Source organism: Euleptes europaea, chromosome 6 (assembly GCF_029931775.1).
Source record: "Euleptes europaea isolate rEulEur1 chromosome 6, rEulEur1.hap1, whole genome shotgun sequence".
Classification (NCBI taxonomy): Eukaryota; Metazoa; Chordata; class Lepidosauria; order Squamata; family Sphaerodactylidae; genus Euleptes; species Euleptes europaea.
Window position 1 is genome coordinate 10,488,316 of NC_079317.1, and position 19,487 is coordinate 10,507,802.

The 19,487-nt window shown below is 49.9% G+C and overlaps 1 protein-coding gene across 1 annotated transcript in view; it reads left to right on the forward strand.

Annotated features, from left to right (window-relative positions):
• The window catches only part of PRKCH (protein kinase C eta), a 120,655-nt gene that overhangs the window by 80,911 nt on the left and 20,257 nt on the right, over window positions 1-19,487 (forward strand). Inside the window, exon 10 of the mRNA XM_056851505.1 lies at window positions 1,913-2,067. Coding sequence (XP_056707483.1) covers window positions 1,913-2,067 — 155 coding nt within the window. The remainder of the gene's footprint in view (window positions 1-1,912; window positions 2,068-19,487) is intronic.

Consider the following 19,487-nt stretch of genomic DNA (forward strand, 5'->3'; position numbering starts at 1 on the left):
TTTGGCAGCTTAATGCACTCCTGTGTTCATCGCCAGCTGTTTGACCTCCTCTTCCATGGGCTCAGGCGCCAGTTCTGAGAAGGAAGAATGCTTGACAGTGGTTTAGTGGCTAGAGGGTCCTGCCAGGATCTGGGAGATCCAGGTTCAAATTCTCACTCTACTATGGTCCGAGTCTTGAAGAAGAAGAAGAAGAAGAAGAAGAAGAAGAAGAAGAAGAAGAAGAAGAAGAAGAAGAAGAAGAGTTGGCTTTTATATGCCGACTTTCTCTACAACTTAAGGAAGAATCAAGCCGGCTTACAATCACCTTCCCTTCCCCTCCCCACAACAGACACCCTGTGAGGTAGGTGGGGCTGAGAGAGTGTGACTGACTCGCCCAAGGTCACCCAGCTGGCTTCATGTGTAGGGGTGGGGAAACAAATCCTGATCAGACTCCACCGCTCCAAACCACCGTTCTAAACCACTACACCACGCTGGCCCTCCCACACGACCAACAAGAATTCCACAGGATAAGCTGTTGAGATAGCTGAGGAAGGGAGCTTTGCTTTTGAAAGCTTATACACTGGAAATGTTGTTGGACTCGAATCTTGCACTTCTACTGCAGACCAATATGGCTCTGTGTGCGTATTAAGTGCTGTCAGGTTGCTTCCGACTTATGGCAACCCTATGAGTAACCTTTTCTCCCCTTGTATCTGGCTGGATTCAGACATTGCCTTCTTCACTCAGCCAGGACTTCTTGGTTTGGTGTCTTGCAAATCTGCCAGCAGAGGGCATTCCATAAAACTATAGTTTGTGAACATGGTTTCATCAAACCCTGGTTTAGCTATGATGTCTGGATGTAGATGAACTGGGGTCTTTTTGGAACCAAATAGCGATTTAAAGCTATGATTTGTGGCATATAGTCTGAAAAATTAGGGGAGGGGGGCAGAAGTAGGCCCCTAGCCTCACCATTCCTCTGTGTGTGTGTGTGTGTGTGTGTGTGTGTGTGTGTGTGTGTGTGTGTGTGCACGTCTGTGTAAAGTACCATAAAGTCGCAGCCGACTTATGTCAACCTCATAGGGGTTTCAAGACCGGAGGTGAATAGAGGTGGTTTGCCATTAGGGTTGCCTGCTCCGGGTTGGGAAATACCTGGAGATTTTGGGGGAGTGGAGCCTGAGGAGGGTGGGGCTTAGTGAGGGGAGGGACTTCAGTGGAGTATAATGCCATAGAGTCCACCTTCCAAAGCAGCCATTTTCCCCAGGTGATCTGATCTCTGTTGCCTGGAGATCAGTTGTAACAGCTGGAGATCTCCAGCCGCCACCTGGACTGTGGGAACACTTCTTCGTGTCATTTTCAGAGTTGGACAGTGACTCCTGTTGTTTGTATCATTTGCAAATGTTTCCAGCACATTCTTGCCAGGTCCAAGGCATGGGGATATACGCTCACAGCGTTTCCCCACGGTTTATTGTTGTAGGTGTTTGTGTTGTGCATTCTTTGTATTGTTATTTTTGTGATTATATTTTGTACGTTGTCTTGCATTGTTTGCAATGTGGGTGCGGTTTTTTTCTAGTAATACATTTACAGTACCCAGCCATTTCTTACTTTGGTTGGCCACCTGGAGGTTGGCAACCCTATTTGCCATTGCGTAGCAACCCTGGACTTCGCTGGTGGTCTCCCATCCAAATACTAACCAGGGCTTTCCCTACTTAGCTTCTGAGATCTGACAAGATCAGGCTAGCCTGGGCCATCTAGGTTAGGGCTTCCTATATGTACGGTAGGCTTATTCAATTATGGTCTTCTGCATCTTTGATTATTTTTGGCACTTCAATTTGTTTTAAAAGAGAACATCCTTTGTTACAAGTTGATGGGTGGTGGGGAAAGTAACTCCTTTGAGGAGGCCTCTATTGAAGTTGGTGTTTTCTGTGCCTTCCGTTAGGACCGCCTCTTCTTTGTCATGGAGTTTGTGAACGGAGGGGACCTGATGTTCCACATTCAGAAATCCCGCCGCTTCGACGAAGCCCGAGCCCGCTTCTACGCTGCAGAAATAATTTCCGCTCTCATGTTCCTCCACGAGCAGGGCATCATTTACAGGTGAGCGAGACCACGCCCTTCGTTTCTGACCTTTGGTTCTCTCGACCTGAGCCCCACCGAATAGCCCCACACGGCAACCATAGGTTTGAGGGGCTTGATTCTACATAGGAGATGCTTCTGTGCCGTTAACAGGTGCATAAGAGGGAAACCATTGGCAGGTGCAACTTCTTCCAGGGGCACAGGAGCATGTTGGGGAAAGATGCACCCACCCAAATGCTCCCTTTTACATAGATCTTGACAATTCAGGCACCCTAGTCTATATAAAGAGCTTGGCGGCTGTAAATCCTACTTGATCGTGCATCTGACAAAGAGGGCTCTAATCCACAAAACGTTGTGCTGGAAGAAAAACTTGTTAGGCTTCCGAGTTCCACAAGTCTCATGTTTATTTTGGGCGTGGTAGGTATATGTGGATGTCTTAGGCACACTAAAAGGCGCCCTGCTGGATCAGATCAGCGGTCCCTCTAGACCAGGGGTGTTGGACTCAATTGTTGTGAGGGCCAGATGTGACATCAATGTCACTTGGTCGGGCCGGGCCATGCCTTGCCGGCCCAGATCGAGACGGGGTGTGTGTGCGGCTGCCTTGGCTGGCTTGTGGGCCACAAAGCAGCTCTCTAGGGGCTGCATCTGACCTGCAGCCCTTATGTTCGACACCCCTGATCTAGATCACCATCCTATGTCAGAACAGGTCAATAATAGTGACTTACCTTACAACATTAAGAATGTAACAATGTAATATGTGCCTTACTGGATCAGATCAGCGGTCTGTTTCACAGAGCAGTCAACCAGTTGCCCTGGAGAGCCAACAAACAGGGCACAGAAGCCAAGGACTTCCCTTCAGTCACCATGGCCAGTAGTCTTCGATGGACCACTCCCCCATGAATCTGCTCCCCTTTCAAAGCCATCCGCATGGTGTAGTGGTTAAGAGCAGTGGATTCTGATCTGGAGAACCGGGTTTGATTCTCCGCTCCTCCACATGAGTGGTGGACTCTAATCTGGGGAACCGGGTTGGTTTCCCTGGTCCTCCACATGAAGCCTGCTGGGTGACCTTGGGCCAGTCACAGTTCTCTCTGAACTCTCTCAGCCCCACCTACCTCACAGGGTGTCTGTTGTGGGGTGGGAGAGGGAAGGCGATTGTAAGCCACTTTGAGACTCCTTAAAGGTAGAGAAATGTGGGGTATAAAAACCAACTCTTCCTCTTTTATGTCTGTTGGGAGTGAAGGCCACAATTCAAATTGCTCTTTGAATGAAGAAATATTCCTTTGTCCCTCCTGAATCTGTTGCCTATTGTGAAAACTTTTGATTTCTCGTCTGTTCCCCATGTCTTCCTTGGGTGTATAAAGGACTTTTGTGCACAGTCTCGATGGTGACTAGAGTGGAGTTGTACCAAATAACACTTCTTTGGGGTGACTCTGTGGATGGGTTTTGCCTGCCTTCTTGGCACAGTTTGGGAATGAGAAGCAATTTTCCTCCAACTTCTCATCTAGGGGCCCTGTTATTGACCTCCCTTGCTTTCTTAATACATGATGGTTTTTTCTTAAGTCAGATTACGACGTGTGTGACTTCATTCCTTTGCAGGTCATCTGGCACTATGGCTCTGTTAGCATCTCCTGCGAAATACATGCTTCTCTCTTACGGGCATATTCCGTGTATGGTCTCCATTGGTTATGGGAGAGAGGGAGCTGGTAGATGGATGGTCCTGCCTTGGGCTTGTTCTGTGGTTATCAGAGTTGAACCCTACCACTCTGCTCAGCTAACAGTAACTTCTTCTGGTGCAAGAGGCATGGAAGAACCTCTTGTGTGTGTTAAGTGCCATCAGGTCGCTTCAAACTAATGGCGACCCTATGAATCAGTGTCCTCTCAAGCATCCTATCCTATGCATGGTATGGAGAGAGTGGACAGTGTGTAGACAAGAGAGAGGGGCAAGTTGTAGGGGTCAAGTGTAGACAACTGGGGCAATGGCAAACCACCCTGTAAACAATGCCTAGTAAACGTCATGATGTGACATCACCCCATGGGTCAGTAATGACCCAGTGCTTGCACAGGGGACTATCTTTACCTTTTACCTTAGGTGAATCACTGGCTCTCAGCCCAACCTACCTCACAGGGTTGTTATGAGGATAGACCAGAACCTTACTAAGAGTTTGAAAACTTCTGGATTAGGAGGCCCCAAAGAAATCCTTCAAAACCCCAGGGCTCTTATCAAATGCCTGCACAGCCCAGCGTACGGGGCTGGTATGTTGCTATTTGTTCGTCCTGCTTTGCATCCCAGATTTAGGGAACTGGCTGAAAACAAGGGTCACTTCACATAGAAAAGTTAGTGCCATATCATAGGAAAATGAGAAGAGCCCTCCTGGATCAGACCAGTGGTCCAACTAGTCCAGCATCCTGTCTCACACAGTGGCCAACCAGTTCCTCTGGAGGTCCAGCCAACAACAGGGCATAGAGGTCGTGGCCTTCATTAGAACCTCAGAATAGCCCTGCTGGATCAGACCAGTGGTCCATCTGGTCCAGCATCCTGTCTCACACAGTGGCCAACCATTTCCTCTGGAGGTCCAACAACAGGGCATTGAGGCCGAGGCCTTCAAAGGACATCAGAAGAGCCCTGCTGGATCAGACCAGTGGTCCATCTAGTCCAGCATCCTGTCTCACACAGTGGCCAACCAGTTCCTCTGGAGGTCCAGCCAACAACAGGGCATAGAGGCCGAGGCCTTCAAAGGACATCAGGAGAGCCCGGCTGGATCAGACCAGTGGTCCATCTGGTCCAGCATCCTGTCTCACACAGTGGCCAACCATTTCCTCTGGAGGTCCAACAACAGGGCATTGAGGCCGAGGCCTTCAAAGGACATCAGAAGAGCCCTGCTGGATCAGACCAGTGGTCCATCTAGTCCAGCATCCTGTCTCACACAGTGGCCAACCATTTCCTCTGGAGGTCCAACAACAGGGCATAGCGGCTGAGACCTTCATTAGAACCTCAGAAGAGCCCTGCTGGATCAGACCAAGGCCCATCAAATCCAGCATCCTGTCTCACACAGGGGCCAACCAGCTGCCTCTAGGAAGCCCACAAACCGAACGACTGAAACAGCATCCTCTCACCCGTGCTCCCCAACAGCGGATATAAAGAGGCATGCTGCCTCTGGTACTGGAAGGAGTATCGCCAGTGTTGGCAGCCCAAAGCAGAATGGGCACCAATCCAGTGGAAAGTAAATGGAGAAATGTTGCTTTTTATAATCACTGGTCCACAGCCTGTACTTGTTGACAGACCCGTCATGTCTAGGACAGGCGCTTGAGCTTTTGAGAGCCAGAATTGTGCAGAGAGGGGACTCAGCCCATCTTGTCACAGTTGGGTAGCAATCAAGTGTACAATGGGGGTGTGGGAAAAGCTCCAAAGAGGTGGCACCGGGTTATCGAGGTGTATAAATACAGTGAGATGTTTATCATCTACAGCTCATCCAATGGGAGACGTTGCACTGTCTTATCAAGGAAGGAGAGAGCCGTCATCGGCCCACACAAATGCAGATAGCATATTGTCAAATGAATTATGTTTATTTGTTGAGATGTTTTAGAAAGATTCATGCCAACGGAGCTGGCAAGACTTCTCTGAAGGACCAAATGAAGGTGTGGGAGATGTTCTGGAAGCTTCCATGGTTCTCGTCATGGTGTGTTCAAAGATGGCGGGTGCACATAAAGCTCTGCTGACCTAACGCCCTATCTTTATACCTTAGGTGGGTCCGGTCTCAACCCTCTTGACCCAATTTCTCCTCCTACAGTAACAAAAATTAACCAATCGCATTTAGAAGAAAGGGTTCATCAGATCTCCATCTTTTGTAGAAGCTTTGCAAGTAGGAGGCATCTGGAACCAGTTGGTTATCATGTTTTTATCAGATCATCGGAGCCCGTCCGGAGCCAGAGAACATTTCATTATTTCAGACAATTAGCTACAACCCCTGGTTAAATCATGAATCACATGGGCTTCTTGCACCAGGTGTTACAGGCTTTGACATATTAGAGCACATGAACTATGGAAATAGTGTTGTACACATGCAGAAATATTCAATGTAAAACCAAACTACCGTATATACCCATGTATAAGCCGACCCGCGTATAAGCCGAGGTGCCTAATTTCTCCCCAAAAATGGGGAAAAATTAGGCACCCGCTTATAACCCCTCCCCCCCAGCAGGCTTACCTGACAGGGTTCTCCAGCGGTGAGGGTCCGGTGGCGGCGCGGCCCGGGGGGGCCTGGGCAGCCTTCCTGCGGCTGCAGGAGGCTGCCCCAGGCCGCTCCCAGCGGGAGGAAGTGGCGGCGAGGCCCAGGGGGACCCGGAGCAGCCTTCCTGCGGCTGCAGGAGGCAGCCCAAGGCCCCTCCCGGCCGGGAAAAATGGCGGCGCGGCCCGGAGGGACCCGGGGCAGCCTTCCTGCGGCTGCAGGAGGCTGCCCAAGGCCCCTCCCGGCCGGGAAAAATGGCGGCGGGGGCCTGGGGGACCCAGGGCAGCCTTCCTGCGGCTGCAGGAGGATGCCCCAGGCCGCTCCCGGTGGCAGGAAGCGGCACGGGCCCGGCAGCGACGGCGGTAAGTTTTCCCCCTCCCTCCCCCCGTATTGACCCGCGTATAAGCCGAGGCCGGCTTTTTCAGCCCATTTTTGGGGCTGAAAAACTCGGCTTATACGCGAGTATATACGGTACACATATAAACTGCAAACCATAAAGCAGAGGCTTTTAATTTCCTTTTAAAAGGAAGGAGAGCCTGGATATTCTTTGCCAGAGGCTTATGGCACTAAATTACTCTGTCAAAGATATCAGTGTCATTGCAGATTTGCTAGCAGCACATTCTGTATTTTCCTATGACCTTTCCTAGCCATCTCAATGGCTAGAGAGAAAAGCTAAGCAGCACTTTTTACATTTCTTGAGCTACAGAACAGAGTGCTTGATTCCTGCCTTTCCAATGACTCTTTCGAGTGCAGAAATGCTTTCTCCTATACCCCTTCTATACTCCAAGGGTATGTGATGCTGTAATGATGTAATGTAAACAATATATTGTATTTTATGATTTAAACATGAAGGCATGATGCTACAAATTAATGAATGGGTTCAATCTTTTACTCTGAAGTAATGACGACCTAGTTCAGCGAGAAGACCATCAGTGGGTTAGCCACCAGCAATTGCTGCCTTAGAGGCTGTCACTGTTATAGTTTTGCAGTTCAAAGTTGAGGTGAGTCTTCCCATTAGAAAGGGAAGCCCCCAATCTTGTTCCCTCTCAGAATACATAAGTGGTTGTGATCCAGAAAGCAGTCCAGATCACCACTTGTGGCTTCTTATGAGTTTGTTGTGACAACCATGAAAGGCCAGATTCTGGCTGGCTTGTGGAAAAGAGTAGGGACAATGCAGAATCCTGGTGGTTGTCAGGAGACAGCTCAGGTGCTTCCTCTGGAAGGAGCTGAAGATTCTGTAGAGGAACCCCATATGGAGTCTCTTACTGTAAAGGAGGTGTGGTGGTGGAGAGTGCCGTCAAGTCACAGCCAACTTATGGGTGACCCCATAGGGTTTTCAAGTCAAGAGATGAACAGAGGTAGTTTTCTATTGCCTGCCTGTGCATAGTGACCCTGGACTTCCTAGGGGTTGGGAAATACCTGGAGATTGTGGGGGTGGAACTTGAGAAGGGCGGGAATTCAATGGGGTATAACTGCATAGAGTCCACCTTCCAAAGCGACCATTTTCTCCAGGGGAACTGATCTCTGTTGCCTGGAGACCAGTTGTAATCCCAGGAGAGCTCCAGCCACCACCTGGAGGTTGGCAACCATATCTAGGAGTAACACCCCTCCCCTCAACGACTCCACCAACAGCAGATGCTTGGCCTGTGCCAGATCGAAACTGATCCCCTTTAAGCGAGAACTGCCGCAGCCTTGTAACAGACAGAGAGACCATTTGGGGAGGGGCTGTGGCTCAGTGGTAGAGCACCTGCTTGGCATACAGAATGTCCCAGGTTCAATCCCCGGCATCTCCAGTTAAAGGGACTGGGCGAGTAGGTGACATGAAAGACCTCCGCCTGAGACCCTGGAGAGCCTCTGCTGGTCTGAGTAAACAATACTGACGGTGATGGACCAAGGGTCTGGTTCAGTATAAGGCAGCTTCATGTGTTCAAGAGAAGATGTTGGAATAACTCTCTGCTCGCTCCACCGTAATATTTCGCCCGCAAAAATGGAGAGAACACTGCTCGTCTTGGGCCTGCGGCCCCTCTGGCAAGGCCAAAATGAACCCGCTTGCTTTGCCAGCTGTGTCTCGGTCTAACTCCCCCTCTTGCAAATCATACCCGGCTCCAAGGGGGAGGAGATGCTAGTTAACAATGTAACTGGTGTTTCTTCTTCGAACAACAACCACCCGGGGCGGCTGTCAATCAATGCTTCAAAGAGCTCTTTTTACTCAGAGATGAACCTCGCCAACATTCCCTATTTCCTTAATGTATTCTCCTAGAGACTCCAGCTTGGGCAAGTAGGATAACAGTTTCAATACTAAGAGGAGTTACTCCCGTCGGTCTCCATCATTCATTGGTAGGGTTGCCAACCTCCAGGTGGTAGCTGGAGACCTCCCGCTATTACAACTGATCTCCAGGCAATAGAAATCAGGTTCCCTGGAGAAAATGGCCACTTTGGCAATTGACTTCTATGGCATTGAAGTCCCTCCCCTCCCCAAACCCCACCCTCCTCAGGCCCCAAAAATTTCCAGGTATTTCCCGACCCGGAGCTGGCAACCTTAATCTTTGGATTTAGAAGTGGGTGACTCCATTTTGGATTGCACGGCAAACGTCTTTGATCTAATCCAACCCCCTGCACAATGCAGGAAATTCACAACCCTCTTTCCCTTGCCCACTCCTCCAGTGACCCCTACTCCATGCCCAGAAGAAGGCATTTTTTGACTGTCAGAGGTTGCCTTGTTCTATCTGCGCGTTTTGCCCGTGTTTTCCAGATGCTGTTTTAGCCAAAATTTGGGAAATGTGGGCAAATGTGGGAGAGCGAGGTGACCTCTGACAGGCGGAAAAGGCATGCATAGTTAGGGTTGCCAACTTCCAGGTAATAGCTGGAGATCTCCCGCTATGACAACTGATCTCCAGCCGATAGAGGTCACTTCATCTGGAGAAAATAACCGCCTTGGCCATTGGACTCTATGGCATTGAAGTCCCTCCCCTCCCCAAACCCCTCCCTCCTCAGGCTCCGCCTCAAAAACCTCCCGCCAGTGGCAAAGAGGGACCTGGCAACCCTATGCATAATCAAAAGGAAGTCCCGAAGCAGTCAGCAGGGGTGACTGTGGGGAAACGTCTCTTTATCAAAGGCTTAAGTTTCCTGGCAAAAACAGGAATTTGGCTCCAGGTCTCCCCAGCCCTGATCTCATACTCTAACCACTACACCACAGGGTATGACATGACAGTACCCCTTAAACAAACCCAACGACATTCCCACAGGGCAGAACATTACAGAAGAAAGTATGGGGCGGGAGAGAAAGCTGTCTTCCAGAGAAGTTTGCCTGCTGTCATCAATCTTATTCAGAAACCCATCTTAAGCTTCTCAGGAACCTCGAGTTGTTTGCAGAGCACATTCTGGGAAATGCTGATTCAGCTAGTGCCAGCTCTCGAAATGTTTGAGGCAGTTTTACAGACCAGGAGGAAACAACAGGCCAGTTTAATTTCCTGATTCCTGTCCCTACAACACAATAGAACCAAAATAGCCTGGGGGAAAAAATAAATGACCATACCCTTACATTTGCAGCCCCACCTACTAAATTTTGCCCTCTCGGAGGAAAAAAACTTCCTGCTGATAAATCAGTTGAAGGTTAAGCCAGTTAATCTGCCAATTTAGTGTATTGTAGGGCTGCCATCCTTAGGGTTGGCAGCTCCGGGTTGGGAAATTCCTGGAGATTTTTGGGGCGGAGCCTGAGGAGAGTGGGGTTTGCAGAGGGAAAGGACTACATTAGAGCCCAACTGCCAAAGTGGCCGTTTTATCCAGGGGAACGGATCTCTTTCGCCTGGAGAACAGTCGTAATAGCAGGAGATCTCCAGCCACCACCTGGAGGTTAGCAACCCTAGACATCTTCCAGGTAGGGCCTGGAGATCTCCTAGAACTTAAACTGATTTCCAGACTACACAGGTGAGTTCCCCTACAAAAAACGGCTGCTTTGGCATTATACCCTGCTGACGTCCCTCCCCAACCTTCCACAGACTCCACCCTCCCAAACCTCCAAGAATTAACCAACCCAAAGTTGGTAACCCTGTGTAGGGTTGCTGATCCTCAGGTGGAGCCACGACTTCTCCTGGAATTTCAACTGATCCCTAGACTGTGTGTGTATGTGTTAAGTGCCGTCAAGTCGCTTCCGACTCAATGCGACCCTATGAATGAAAGTCCTCCAAAATGTCCTATCTGTGACAGCCTTGCTCAGATCTTGCAAATTGAGGGCCGTGGCTTCCTTTATTGAGTCAATCCATCTCTTGTTGGGTCTTCCTCTTTTCCTGCTGCCCTCCACTTTTCCTAGCATGACTGTCTTTTCCAGTGACTCTTATCGTCTCATGACGTGACCAAAATATGATAGCCTCAGTTTAGTCATTTTAGCTTCTAGGGTCAGTTCAGGCCTGATTTGATCTATAACCCACTGATTTGTTTTTTTGGCAGTCCACGGTATCCGTAACACTCTCCTCCAACACCACATTTCAAAGGAATCTATTTTCTTCCTATCAGCTTTCTTCACTGTCCAGCTTTCACATCCATGCATAGTAATAGGAAATACGATGGCATGAATTAATCTAGTCTTGGTGGCCAGTGACACATCCTTACACTTCAAAATCTTTTCTAGCTCCTTCATGGCTGCCCTTCCCAGTCTCCATCTCCTTCTGATTTCTTGGCTGCAGTCTCCCTTTTGGTTGATGGTGGAGCCAAGGAATAGAAAGTCTTGAACAATTTCAATTTCCTCATTGTCAACCTTAAAGTTGTGTAATTCTCCTGTAGTCATTACTTTTGTTTTCTTGACGTTCAGCTGTAGTACTGCTTTGGCACTTTCTCTTTTAACTTTCAGCAGTAGTCGTTTCATATCTTCACTATTTTCTGCCAATAATGTAGTGTCAATAATGTAGTGATCTCTAGACTACAGAGATCCATTTCCCAGGAGGAAATGGGGGTTAGGAGGGCAGATTCTACAGTGTCATATCCCTGCTGAGAGTCTGAGACCCCTCCCTTTACCAAACTCCACTCTTCCCTGGTTCCATCCCCAAATCTCCAGGAACTTCCCAATCTGGAGTTGGCAACCCTAAGCAGATGTAAAGCTGCATCCTCTACCAGTAGAGTTGCCAGGCCCCTCTTCGCCACCAGTGGGAGGTTTTTGGGGTGGAACCTGAGGAGGGCGGGGTTTGGGGAGGGGAGGGACTTCAATGCCATACAGTCCAATTGCCAAGGGGGGCATTTTCTCCAGGGGAACTGATATCTATCGGCTGGAGATCGGTTGTAATAGCAGGAGATCGCCAGCTATTACCTGGAGGTTGGCAACCCTATCTACTGGCATGCTTAAAAGTAAGCCAATGGTGGCCTGAGGAGAAGGTTATTTGTCTTTAAGTGTTCCCGTTCTTTGGGTCAACAAGAAACACATCTCTGGGGTTGTTTCCATGAATGGTTATCTTCTCCCCTCTGACGTTTATAGGATCCCTGCCTTCTTGGGTTTATGATATGACCTGGAAAGTTCCTGGATCCGATTAATCACAAAGGGCTTGAGGTTTTTACATGTCTTTTTATACCGAGAGGTTCATAAACTTGACATTTGAGCCAGTAGCCGCCGGCATGTAGAAGGTGGCTTACATAACCCTGCTTTTATATGCAGTAGATTTTCGCTCAGCCCAAAGCCATTTGAAGGAAAGGTATTAACTCAAGAATGAAGAAAAGTAGTGGAGTCCTTCTTCTGAACTGCCCATTTCCTGCAGTGAAAGAGTCTTTGTTGCTGATATTTTGATATTTTGCTGTGCTGGGGATAGCTGACTAACAGCTGTGGTGATTGTTGCTTACTAGGAATGAAGCTGGGATATAATTTCATTACTCTTCCAAGTGGCACTTAGGAAATGGCTTACAGGCTTACTTTTTATTTAAAAAGGGGAAGCCAGGAATTCAGAAGAATGAGTTGATCGTGGGCATTGTTATAATGGAATCCCCACTTGTGCTATGGAAGCTCTCTGGGTGACCCACCTATAGGGTTGCCAACCTCCAGGTACTGCAAATCCCTGCAGATCAGTTCACTCGGAGGAAATGGCCGCTTTGGCAATTGGACTCTACGGCATTGGAGTCCCACCCCTCCCAAAACCCCACCCTCCTCAGGCTCTGCCCCAAAAACCTCCTGCAGCTGGCAAAAACCCTAGGTTACCAACCTCCAGTTTGGGGGCTGGAGATCTGCCAGAATCACAACTGTTCTCCAGACAACCAAGCACAGTTCTCCTGAAGAAAACCGCAGCTTTGGAGGGCGGACTCTATGGCATCCCATCTCTGCTAAGCCCCCTCCCCTGGCTCCATCCCCAAATCTCTGGGAATTTCCCAACCCAGGGTTGGCAACCATACTTCAGGCATCATGCAGAACCCCAAATCTAGGCCACAGGAAGAAGTGAAGCACTAAACCAGCCGTGGGAGTGGGGCGGGCCAAGTCCTCCCTGTAGGGTTGCCAGGTCCCTCTTTGCCACCGACAGGAGATTTGGGGGCGGAGCCTGAGAAGGGCAGGGTTTGGGGAGGGGAGGGACTTCAATGCCATAGAGTCCGATTGCCAAAGCGGCCATTTTCTCCAGGCGAACTGATCTCTACCGGCTGGAGATCAGTTGTAATAGAGGGAGATCTCCAGCTAGAACCTGGAGGTTGGCAACCCTCCCTCCCTAGCCCCAGTTTAGCCATGCTTGTCTGCAGGAGGAAAGTGGGAAGTGCCCGTCGGTCTGGCAGAGAGGCAACAATATTATTTTCTGAACCAAATGGCACTGGATGTGAAGAAAGTGATTTTCTGGGAAGTCGGTTCTTCCTTTCCCCCCTCCCTGCCGGAAGAAGGTGAGAAACCCAAACTTCGCACATCTGCTGGTCATTTCCTCAGGCAGCGTCTAAATTATGAATTGCGCCTTAATCAGCAGTGACTCGTAAGATGGGTGAACAAGCAGCTGGGTCTCCGGAGCCGGCAAATGGTACTTTTGGAAACTGCTGAAGGGAGCTGAGCTCAGGATCCGGTCGACTCTTTCAGGGCAGAGAAGCCGGGAGAAGGGAGGATGGAGAAAGATCTGGGATGGGATGCAAAGACAGTGAAAAGCCAAAGCAGATCTCAGGTGAGACTCTTCCAAGGAGTCCCACGCAAACCACCCAGTGGGTTTCCATGGAATAAATATAAGCCTGAAAGGGAAAAAAACAGGGAGCTCTTTCATGTCTAGCCAGACCGTTGGTCCATCCAACTCAGTATTGCCAACTCTGCTAACACTACCAGCAGAACATACAGGATATGCAGAAGAAGATATACAGAAGAATTTTCTAACAGTTAGAGCGGTTCCTCAGTGGAACAGGCTTCCTCGGGAGGTGGTGAGCTCTCCTTCCCTGGAGGTTTTTAAGAAGAGGTTAGATGGCCATCTGTCAGCAATGCTGATTCTGTGACCTTAGGCAGATGATGAGAGGGAGGGCATCTTGGCCATCTTCTGCGCATGGAGTAGGGGTCACTGGGGTGTGTGAGAAGGAGGTAGTTGTGAATTTCCTGCATTGTGCAGGGGGTTGGACTAGATGACCCTGGTGGTCCCTTCCAACTCTATGATTCTATGTGTGGGGCAAACTATAGGCTGTCTTAGGGTTGCCAGGTACCTCCTGGCAATCGGCAGGGGTTGGGGAGACTTATTGGCAGTAAACTGGCCAAGGCCTCTGGTGCCCGCAACATGGCTACATCATTATCAGCATGCACTGAAAATGACATCATTGCGTCACTGATGACTGTGAGGAGGACACTCTGGTACTTAGGCCAAACTTTACAGTAGATGCTATAGACCTCAGCCTAAGTTTACTGCTGGTACGTTCCCACACTGGCTAGCCGAATGTCACTGGGGTGGGGCACCAAAGTGGGGGATCCCCCACTACCAATGGGGGTCTGGCAACCCTACTCTGTCTTCCTTTAAAGCAGCCACACAGGAAAGCCGATCAGAATCAGGCCTGTGGTGTAGGGAACCTTGTGGGGTTGCCAACCTCCAGGTGGGAGCCTGGAGTTCTCCTGGAATTACAGCTGGCCTCCAGGCAACAGAGATCAGTTTCCCTGGAGGAAACGGCGGTCGTATTTCTGGGAGAAAGCAAGGTCCCACCTGGAAACTGGCAACCCCAGCTCCAGCCCTTGTAAATCTGCACAAGCAGTAGAAAGAGTGACTCTTTCATACTGCAGAGTTTCCTGCAATTGAGCCGTCCTCACCTGGCAGGTTTTCGAAGGCGGTCGCAGATCCGCCAGTTAAGAAGGGCTCCGCTTCCATTAAGAGGCTTTCATACTTGCCCCGGTGTCTGCAAAGATATCACCTGGAACATCATAAAGAAGACATTTAAGATCACACACACACACACACCCCCAAAAAAACCCCTTTCATTCTCGATATGACTTCTGTAACGCATCCAGGGCTCCCATAAATGTGTAAACCTCACTCGCAGTACGTATTAGCAGGAAAGCTGAAGGCAGAGTGTGTGTGTAGATTGTATCGTTCACAGGCCTGAGCATGTCTCAGTTTGCGGCTGAGCTGGAAAAGGCACAGAACACTTTGAGCGAGTGAGGAGAAGGAATGGGGAATCTTTTGGCCATGCACCCCGCTTGAACCCAGTAACCTTCTTTTCTTGCTAAATTAGCAATAAAAGATGAAGAATCCCGTTGGGATTCACCTCAATCGGGTTCGTTCTCTTCTGTCGCCCAGAAAAGGTGACGTGACTGATTTTCTCCCGTGTTTTGACGCAACCTTTTCCTCAGTCTTGGCAGGGTTGCTTTGAAAATTTGGCCGTACCTGAGCTTTGAACGGCTCGGTTGATTCTTGGGTTTAATATCCATCTCCTCCCTTGTTCAGGCAGGTTCCGTGCAATGTTTTAATACTGCTGTCTGGGCACACCCTGCTTGGATGTGGCTGGCAATGTGCAATAATTTCGGAAAGCGGGCTTGGCATGGAACACCAGACGTGGAACTTTCCACGAGCACCTTTTCTGATAACTCTGAGGTGCCACGTCTGTCTGGTTAGGGCTGCTAGAATCATAGAATCACAGAATCATCGAGTTGGAAGGGGCCATACAGGCTATCTAGTCCAACCCTCTGCTCGATGCAGGGTCAGCCTAGGCCATCCCTGACAAGTGTTTGTCCAGCCTCTGCTTAAAGACTGCCAGTGAGGGGGGAGCTCACCCCCTCCCCAGGAAGCCGATTCCACAGTCGAACAACTCTTACTGTGAAATTCCCCCCCCCCTAATATCCAGCCAGGGAGCCCCATGGCGCAGAGTGTTAAGCTGCAGCACTGCAGTCCAAGCTCTGCTCACGACCTGAGTTCGACCCCGACGGAAGTTGGTTTCAGGTAGCCGGCTCAAGGTTGACTCAGCCTTCCATCCTTCCGAGGTCGGTCAAATGAGTACCCAGCTTGCTGGGGGTAAAGGGAAGATGACTGGGGAAGGCACTGGCAAACGTTAGGATGTTGCATCTCCCCATGGGTCAGGAATGACCCGGTGCTTGCACAGGGGACCTTTACCTTTTTAATATCCAGCCGGCACCTTTATGCCCTTAATTTAAACCAATTATTGCAAGTCTAGTGTAGAAGGGAAAATCTATTGCTTTTGCGGGGAGTGGGGAGAGATTGAGATTCTGCCACTTGGGAAGAAGGAAGCAGGGAAAGTGAAAATGTGACTGCAAGGTGCAAGGGGGCAGGAAGGGAGAGGGAGAAGGAGGGGAGGGAAGGGAAGGGACTGTGACTTAGTGGCAGAGCATCTGCATAGCATGCAGAAGGTCCCAAGTTCAATCTCTGGCATCTCCATTTAAAAGGACCAGGCAGTAGGAATGTGGAAGATCTGAGAGAGAACCACTGGAGAGCCACTGCCAGTCAGAAGAGACAATACCCATCATGACAGGCCAGTGTGCAGCATAAGGCAGCCAGGAAGGGACTGTGGCTCATTGACAGAGCATCTGCTTTGTATGCAGAAGGTCCCAGGTTCAATCCTTGGCATCTCCAATTGAAAGGACCCGACAGTAGGTGATGGGAAAGACCTCCGCCTGAGATCCTGGAGAGCTGCTGCCAGCCGGAGTGGACAATACTGCTCTTGATGCACCAAACGTGTGATTCGGTATAAGACAGCTTCACGTGTGTTCATGCTTGTGAAGGCACTTTCCTCCATAGGAAGGAAGGAAGGAAGGAAGTGTATCAAAGGGTTTAATCTTTTCAGAGAGCTTGTCTATGGAAGAAGCACCCCACACACACACACTCACATGCACGTACTGAACCTCATGCTTCCCATGGAGCAGTTGGTCATGCATACCAAGAAATGCTCTGGAAAGTATGATTGCTGGGGAAAAAATCAGAGAAGCAGACAGGGCCACCAAAGCACCTTCTAAGAACTGCATGGCAGGGGAGCCACTCGTGAGTCGTAAACGGCAAGATTTCCTGCTCCACGTTCTCTGGGACTTGGTGACTTATTGGTGCTCCACACTTACTATAAACAGCGATCGAGTACGACACGTGTGGGTGAACAAGCATTGCAGGAAAAAGACTTCGTAAACATGGCTCACTTTATATTTATGCAAACAAGGAACTGAGCCATGGGCTGGGGATCACAAACAAATGGAAGGATTAGGAAAGAACCCGAGTTTCGTTGTGGGCTACAGGCCTTGCACTTTTTGAGCTTTGGCCTTCAGGTAGCGGAGCTCAGAGACCAGAGCTCGTCTCGGAGAGCCACTACTAGATTTAGATGGATCTATTTAAGCCACATCACCTACTTGCCCAGGCCCTTTAACTGGAGATGCCGGGGATTGAACCTGGGACCTCCTGCATGCCAAGCAGATGCTCTACCACTGAGGACATTTCAGAGGACACTGATTCATAGGGTCATGATGAGTTGGAGGTGAATTGATGGCACTTAACACAAACACACATTTAGTACATCTTAATCTCATCCTTCCTTCAAGGAGTTCAGGCCAGTGTGCATCATTCTTTTGTCCCCCATTTTACCCCCACAACAACCCTGTGAGGCAGGTTACGCTGAGAGTGGGTGACTGACCCAAGGTCACCCAGCAAGCTTCCATGGCAAAGCAGGGATTGGAACCTGGGTCTCCCAGATCCTAGTCCAACACTCAAACCCCAACGCAAGGGTTCTCCAACACGGTGCCCATGGGCACCATAGCACCTACCAATACTTTCCTTGGTGCCTGCCAAGCTTTTCAGAAAGTGGGTGGGGCCAATGTGAAGCAGGGCTTGTTATTGGCTGCTCTAAATCAAATGAAATGGTTGTAGTGGTTAAAAGCAGTGGCTTGTAGTGGTGGAGTCTGATCAGGATTCCCCACTCCTCCACATGAGCGGCGGAGGCTAATCTGGTGAACTGGATTTGTCAAAGGGGTGACAGCAAGGGAAACAGCCATGCATAAAAGACCAAAGTTTGAATGGGACTTCTCTGAAGCTGTAGTCCAGCAACAGATACCCAGCAGAAGGGTAGGTCCGGGTTCTGCAGGACCTGGGAGAGCTCCCAGTGAGCCCACCCCAGCAGGACTGACTCGGCTTTGAATCCAAAAAAGCCGCATAGCCATGTTAGTCCACCCAAAATTGTCAGGCGTCAGAACCAAACTGACCTCTTAGGGCCACACTACACGTTACCCGTCACACAGCAGCTGCAGGGAAAGGCATTTTAAAAGTCCCCAGGAACCTGATTTGGCTCAGGATGAAAACAAGGGGGGGAGGGGATCGTGCCTTCCCTCCCATACTGTTTTTCCGAGCTGAAATGGCCAGGAGAGGGAGAAGTTCGACCACCTTGGGAGCTGCATGTGTACATCCCATGTAGCTCCAAAGATGGGCAAATCACTCCGCCTCTCAGCCATTTTAACTTGGAAAAACAATGGGGGGGGGAAGGCAGAATACCCTCTTCTCCTCTTGCCACGACCCCGGGCCAAATCAGGCTCCTGGGGGCATTGAAAATGCCTGTCCCTACAACTGCTGTGTGTCTGTGGGGAAAGCATCTGGCTCTAGGGAACCCAGACCTAACTTCTCAAAAAACACAGTGTGTTGTTTGACCCCTATACAGCAAAAGAGGCCCACCGAGTGTCCAGAGAACTCACATTACGCATTACAGAGGTGGGATCTGGGGTACCCACTCAGAACCCAGAGTGCAGCGGCCAGATATGAGTTGTGGAATCTCCTCCATCGCCACGCGTGTGGTGCTCGATTCAGATCACAGTTGGCATACTCAGATGAGAGGGCTTCAGTCTTCCATCCTGGGTCATTTTCCCATCCTGAAATGGTCCTGGGGAGGCGGGGGAACCATTCAATATGAGAAGGGGCTGTGGCTCAGTGGCAGAGCATCTGCTTGGCATGCAGAAGGTCCCAGGTTCAATCCCCGGCATCTCCAGTTATAGGGACTAGGCAAGTAGGTGATGTGAAAGACCTCTGCCTGGGACCCTGGAGAGCCGCTGCCGGTCTGAGGCGACAATACTGATGGACCAAGGGTCTGATTCAGTAGAAGGCAGCTTCATGTGTTCATTAGCTCATTGAGGTTTCCCCTCTGGGCCAGATAGGGCCTCCCTTGGACCATTTGGCATCGGGAAAATGGGGAGGGGGACTTCATGCACACCACAGTCATGTTCATTCACGGCTGACTGCCACACAGGCCGCAGGGTAGGTACCCCGCTTCCAGCCTGTGTGCCCCATAAGAAGCCCCAAACTCCTTTCTTCAAGTGAGAATGAGGAAGAATTTAAAGGGGCAGAACACAGAACCCACGGGCAGCCAAGGAACATTCTTTCTGCATAGGGTCGAGGGTAGGGTTTGGAGATTCATGATGCGGCAACTTTAGTCAAGGTAAACCACTTGGGGTGTAATCAGTATTTGGGCAGGAGATCTCCTGGGAATTCTCTGTACTGTGCCGTAGGTTCTGTGATGTGGTATAATTGCACCGATAATAATAATAATAATTGCTTGGGAGCTGCCCTGACCTAGCTAGCCCGGGCTAGCCTGATCTCATCAGATCTCATAAGCTAACCAGGGTTGGTCCTGGTTAGTACTTGGATGGGAGACCACCAAAGAACTCCAGGTCTACTACAGAGGGGCAGGCAAACCACCTCTGTTAGTCTCTTGCCTCGAAAATCATACGGGATTGCCATAGCCAGCATGGTGTAGTGGTTAAGAGCGATGGTTTGGAGTGGTAGACTCTGATCTGGAGAACCGGGTTTGATTCCCCCACTCCTCCACATGAGT